At 50.7% G+C, this 5958-nt stretch overlaps 1 protein-coding gene across 1 annotated transcript; it reads right to left on the bottom strand.

The window, feature by feature from the left end:
• Window positions 1–2107: 2107 nt before the first annotated feature.
• On the bottom strand, window positions 2108–4260 carry LOC119569488 (proline-rich protein 36-like; the record flags this gene model as incomplete). The annotated part of the gene is made up of 4 exons (XM_037917631.1): window positions 4168–4260; window positions 3398–3595; window positions 2769–2978; window positions 2108–2236 (listed from the first exon to the last, which is right to left on the bottom strand). Coding segments are annotated over exons 1-4 (630 nt in total), but the record flags the coding sequence as incomplete, so codon positions are not given.
• Window positions 4261–5958: the final 1698 nt, after the last annotated feature.

The following is a 5958-nucleotide window of genomic DNA, read 5'->3' as shown; positions in this document are numbered from 1 at the left end:
AAGCGGAGGAACAAGGCCCAAGGGGAGACGGGGGAAAGTTGGGGGTTGGCTGCCTTCCCCTGTGAAAAACCCCCTTTCCGGGGTTGGGGCCCTTTGGGGGGAAAACCCTGATTTATTACTTTTGGTGTTTGGCCCTTGTTTTATAAAGCTGGTAAATCGGTTGCATTTGGGGACATGCTGGTTTTTTTTCCCCCCCTGGTATATTTGGCCCTTTTAGAAAAGTTGTAACGGGTTAAATAACTTGTGTTTAAATAGAGGAAAGGGACGGGTTTTTTTTTGTTTTTTTTTCCGTGCCCCTGGCCTTGCCCCACGGGGGGGGCCCTTTTTTTCCCACCCCTCTTTTGGGGGTTGGTTCTGGGACGCTGTGGGTGGCTTCGGTGGCCCCTTCTTGGAGCTGTTCAGGGGGTTTTCAAGGGACCCTGGTGGGGATTAGCCCAACGCCATTCTTGCCAAAGCCTGCCTTGGGTTGTTTGGGGGGGCAGAGAAGGGGGGGAAAGGCCGGTCGGCCGTAACAAAAATGGTGGTCAAGGAAGTGGGATTTTGGGGTTTTGAATATTTTGGAAAATCAGTGGGGGACCACGCCGATTTTATCCATGTCGTTCAAAGAATTGGGCGGGGCCAGCCATGAAGGGGGGGAGGGAGGGGCTAATTGGGGGACTGAGGCAGGCCCACAGTGGAGGTTTGGAAACCCGGGGAAGGCCAGATGGACCTGACCCACTGCCCATTTTGGGGGGGCCGGTATGAGGGAGGAAAAAATTGGCCCCACAAAAAGGGGCAGAAAGGGGGGGCCAGGCAACGGGAGGGCCACGCGGCCAAGGCGGCACCCAATCCTTCGGTCGAAGGGAATGCAGGAAAAGGAAAGGCAGAGGGAAAACAGTTTTCTTGGCCAAAAACCCTTGGTTTTTGAAAGTGCTATAGAGCAATCTTGCATCTGTGAAAGATTGGAAAACCCCCCCAAGCAGTTACACCCGACCCAAGGCCTTGCAAAACCAAAGCGGGGAAAGAGGTGAAAAATTTGTTTGGGGGAAGGTGCAGACTCCTTGAAAAGGCGGGGTTTTTTCGGGGGGGCCTTGGAAGGGGGAGGAAGGGGGAAGGGGGGGAAAGGCGGCATCACGAGGCAGTAAACGTTGCAAAGCAAGCGGGACGAGTGGGTTTTCGGGGCCAAAAACCAGAAATGCCCAGAGGGGTCAGAATTTTACTGGGGGTTTCTGCCGGGGGGGGGTTTCCGTGGGCAGGGAACCCCCCGGGCCCCTTCGCAGTGTCGTTGGGTCGGAAGCCCAGGGGGGTCCGCCTTGGCAGAAGGGCGGGGGGGGGACCTTTGGGAAAAAAAAACCACTCCCTTTGGGTAATAGGTTGGGGGGCAAAACTCCCCGGGGGGAACCCCCGGGGTCAACCCCCCTGGTTTTTTTGCCCCCCCCTCAACCCCCTTCCTCCCCCCCCGGGGCCGTGTTTTAGTTTTCCACGGGCCACGCGTTTCTCCACCCTGCAGTTTTTCCCTCGGCCCCCCCCAGGACATTTCTGGGGAAGGGTGGTAAACCCCCAAAGCGGGAGTAAACGAAGGGGGGAAAGGGTTGGGGGGTCCCTGGGGGGGGGGGAAATATGTCGCCCCAATATAAAAAAATTTGGGGCCCATCTTCCCCCCAGGGGCCTGGAAAGCCCAGGAAAGAGAAAGGGCCCTCCCCCCAAGCTGGTTTAACAGTGGCTTAAAGGGGGCCAGGCGGGTTGGAAAGGTGTTGGGGGGCCAAATCTTGCCCCCCCCAATTCCCCAATATGGCCCCCTTACCCCAAGGGGTGGCAAGGACCGTTTTTTGAAAAAACCCGTGGGTTTGGGCACAACCCACCACCAGGCCGAGGTTTATATCAGGCCCGCTTGAGAAAAGCAGACTCCGGGGGGAAGCGTGGTGAAGGGGACACTGCCCCCCCCCCCAGCTAAGCGCAGGATGTGGAGGCCCGCGGGGTAAGGGAGGTCCCTTTAAACCCTGTGGCTTTCCCGGGAAGAGATGACTCGGTCCTCCCCCGGGGGCCCGCGAATTTTTCTTTTTGGGTTGAACGCTTTTTGGGCAGGACCAGCAGCTGAAAAAATCTTACATAAAAGCAGGGCCCCAACCCTGGGCGCGGGGGCGAGGGGGCCCCCCTTGGAGTTCGAGGGGCCTTCCTGGGAAGGCAAACCCAAGTGGGCCCTAGGGGGCCAAGCCTGCTCCAGCCCCCCGCCAATGGATTTTCCGGGGCCGGAAGGCTAAAGTTGGAAGAAGATTTAGCACTGAGGGAAGGTGAGCCCCGAAGCACTTTTTTCAAGGCTTGTGTTGGGGGCTTGGGGGGTGAGGAAAGGGCCACAGGATGTAGCCCGGGTTTGTCGGAGGGAAGTGGGAAAAAACACGGTCCTTCTCAAACCGGGAGGGAAATTTCTGATCCCCTTTCCAGCAGTTGGGGGCTGCAAGGACCTGTTCCCCAGGGTAGGGTTCCCCCCCCCCACCTTTTTCCCTTTTCCCAAAGGGGCTTAAGGAAGGTGGGTAAACAGGGGGGGGGAAAAAAACTGGGGGGAACAGGCTGGAGGAAGGGGGCCGAAAACCCAGCCGTCCCCTTGGTTTCCCGGGCCCCCAAATTTTTGGGGGTAAGCTCCCTTGTTTGAACCCAGCCACCGGATGCGGGGTGGGGGGGCTTCGGTAGATGGGAAAAAGCCCAAATGGGCCCCCCGGACCAAGTGGGGACCAACTGGGGCTGGGGAAAGGGGGACCCAAATTTGCGGCCTGAATAGGGTGGGGGCCCACTATGCGACTTTTCCCCAGATGCCACCCACAAGGGACGGGAGGGGTTGGGCCCCACGGGGGCATTTTGTTTGCCAGCTCAAGGGGCCAGTGGGGAGGGTCGTATTGGAATTTGGGGGCGCCAGGGATGGTTGCAAGTGGGGGGCCGGGTGTTAGGGTGGGGCCCCCGAATCTGGCAAAGGCAACTGTTTTGCTGGGGGCCTGGGAACAAACCTGATGCAGAGTAAAGGGGCCATTGGGTGTCCCCGGGACCCTTGGGAGGGAAAAAGGCTGGTGAGGGGGGGCACGGTGAAAGATGTGCCCCCCCCTTGCTTCCAGTTTTTTTTGGGTTGGCAGAGGTTAATTTTACGGCTGAGCGGGGACCTTGGGCCCCTTGCCCCCAAGGACAGATTTCTTAGAAAAATTCCGGTTTGTTCCCGGAACAAATTAAGGAGTTGATGCGTGGGAGTAAGAGGGGGCCTTCCGGGGGAAAACCCCCCCCCATCCAAAACCCTTGAAAAGCTGGGCTGATGGGCTTTAGGCGTTTTGGGCGGGGGAGCCTTGTTGGGAACCCAGGGGAAGGGGTTTTATTTTTTACCAGTTGTTTTGGTAGCTAAACTTCTCCAATAAGGAACTTGAAAGGGGGGGCCCACCCTGGTGCAAAAAGCAAAAGGGCACTTGTGGGGGGAAGTGGGGGGCCATCCAAAGAAGGTCGTCGGGGGAGCGAGGGGGAGGTTTGGTTTGGTGTGGGGGGCCGTTGCCCCTGCCTTTCCACCCCCGGAGGACCTTGGGCCGGGCACCGGGGGTTGTGGCGGTTTTTTTACCCAGGGGGGCCCCAGGAAGCCTACTCCCTGGGGGGGCCCCATGGGGGGGAAAAAAAAAAGATTGATTTTGTTTAGCCCCAGTAGCAAGCGATTGAGGGGGGGACGTGGCAGACCCGTGACCGGGAGATTGAGGGGACCGAGCCATTTTGGACGGTGAGGGCGAGGCAAAGCGGAGGACGTCAATGGGGGAAACCCATGAGGCCAGGTTCTTGGGGGGACAGGGGGTTTAACCCCTCTGGGGGGCCCCCAACTGCCAAATCTATTCACCACCCCCCAACAACCCCCTCCAAAAGCAACCCCAAGCGAAAGGGGCGGGAAGAAAAGCCGGGGGCCCTGGGATGAAGATTTTTGTTTGGTTTTCCCTGAGAGAACCCTGAATTTTTTCCAAAAATTCCCCGGTTTTCCCCTCCCCTGCCTTGATAGGGGTGGGATAGTGCTACCGCAGGGGGCTTATTTTTGCCCCTCCTGTGCGAAAACATGTTTTTTTTAACCATGAAAAAAGGATGACCCTGGGGAAAATTGTTTTTTAAACATGAAAAAGGGGAAATGACCCTGGGGGGAAACAAACATTTTTGCCCTGCTCCTTTTGGGGAAAAGACCTCGTGGGGTGGGTGCCCCTTTGGGGGAACCTGATTTGTACTTTTTGGTTTGGGCCCTGTTAAAAAGCTGTATCGTGCCAGGGGTTGGAACATGCTGGGTTTTCCCTCCCCTTTTAATTGTTGGCCTTAGAAAAAGTATAGGGGGTAAAATAACTTTTGTTTTTAAAAATAAAAGGGAAAAAGACTTGCCCCTCACCACCGTGGGCTTTTTTTCCCCTCGTGGTGGTTTTTTTCTGGGTCGGCTGTTGGTTTTGGCTCGGGGGGTCCTCTTGGAGCTGTTTTTTGTTTTTTTCAAGGGGGGGGACCCCTGGTGGGTAAACCCAAAACGGCCAATCTGGCCTAGCCCCTGCCTTGTTGGTTAGTGGGGCAGGCTAAACATTAATATAAAGCAATTTGAGCTTAAAGCCAAACTTTCTTTTTTTTTTTCCACACTATCCCGGGCCCAAAGCTGCCATTTATTTAGGGGAAAAACTTTTTTTTTTAAAAATTTTATTATATTTTTATGTTTAAATTTTAAAATTAATTAAAATTTTTTAATTTAGTTTTTTTTTTTTGCTTCTACCAACCCCTTTTTGCGGGTAAAATAAAACCCCTAACGGGAAATCCCAAAAAAATATTGACTTAACCACCAAATCCAAATATAAAAAATAGAATCCCAACATCACTGAATTTTTCGCCAAAGAATTTATAAAAAAAACTGAAAAATGTTTTTTTTCAACTCTAAGTTTTTCCCGCACAAATTTATGCTTTAAAGTTCCCCCTTTGTTATTGGGAGAAACTCCCATAACATTTTACCATGCCAAAAAAAAAAAAAAAAAATATTAAATTCCTTTGCAAATCATAAGTAAAATACTTAAAAAACTAAATAAAAAGGCACAAATTATTTTTTCATGACTTTAAAAATTATCTTTCATGAATTTTTAAGAAATATTCCCATAACCATCAAAAATATGGTTTTTCCCCAGGGGGACTTTCAAGAATATGTTTTCCAAGGGGAACCTTGTATGTTTCCAAAAAAAAGGGCATAAAAAAATTTTTTTTATATATTCCCAAATTTTTTTTCCCATCAAATTCAGGCCAACAAAAATTAAATTTTTAAATTTTAAATCCCCAAATAAACCCAGGATAACAAATTTTCCCCCAAAGGGGGAATTTTCGAATTTATTTTATTTGATAATTTAAACAATAATTCTTTAATTTTGTTTTTCGAAAAAAAATTTTTTTAAAGTTTTTTTAATTATATTTTTAAAACTTTTTAAACAATGCGTTGGAAAGGGTTTCGTGGGAGTTGGTATTTCACCCGCTTGGCCAACCACTATGGTGGTTTTCTGAAGCGGGGTTCGTGGGGCTTTACCTTATTTTTTTATTTTTAATATTTTTAAAAACATTCCCACAATTGAAAATATTTAAACTGCCCACCACTGGACCCTTTGAGGGGTTGGGTCCAGGTTCCTCCAATTACTTGGGGGATTAATTGAAGATATCCAGAAGGAAAAAAACTGAAAGATTGGGTTTTTTTTTTTAAATTTCCCATTATTTTATGACTTATTTTTAATATTGGGGCCTTTAATCTTTGGGGTTTCTAGGAATTTTCTAAGTTTAAAAACTTGGGGGGGATCTTGTACAATAATTTGTTCCGGGGTTAAAACTCACTGGGAAAAAACCAGGTTTTCAGAAATGCCACCTAGTGTGGGGGGTCTGCTTCTGGGGGGGGACTGCCCGACTTTTTTCATAAACACATTTTGGTTGCAGCCCGGGGGCTCCCTCATATCTTTCTCTTTTTTTTAAATT

This window comes from Penaeus monodon, unplaced genomic scaffold (genome assembly GCF_015228065.2).
Source record: "Penaeus monodon isolate SGIC_2016 unplaced genomic scaffold, NSTDA_Pmon_1 PmonScaffold_15679, whole genome shotgun sequence".
Classification (NCBI taxonomy): domain Eukaryota; kingdom Metazoa; phylum Arthropoda; class Malacostraca; order Decapoda; family Penaeidae; genus Penaeus; species Penaeus monodon.
Note: the sequence above shows the minus strand (reverse complement) of the source record. Positions and strands in the feature narration are given on the sequence as shown.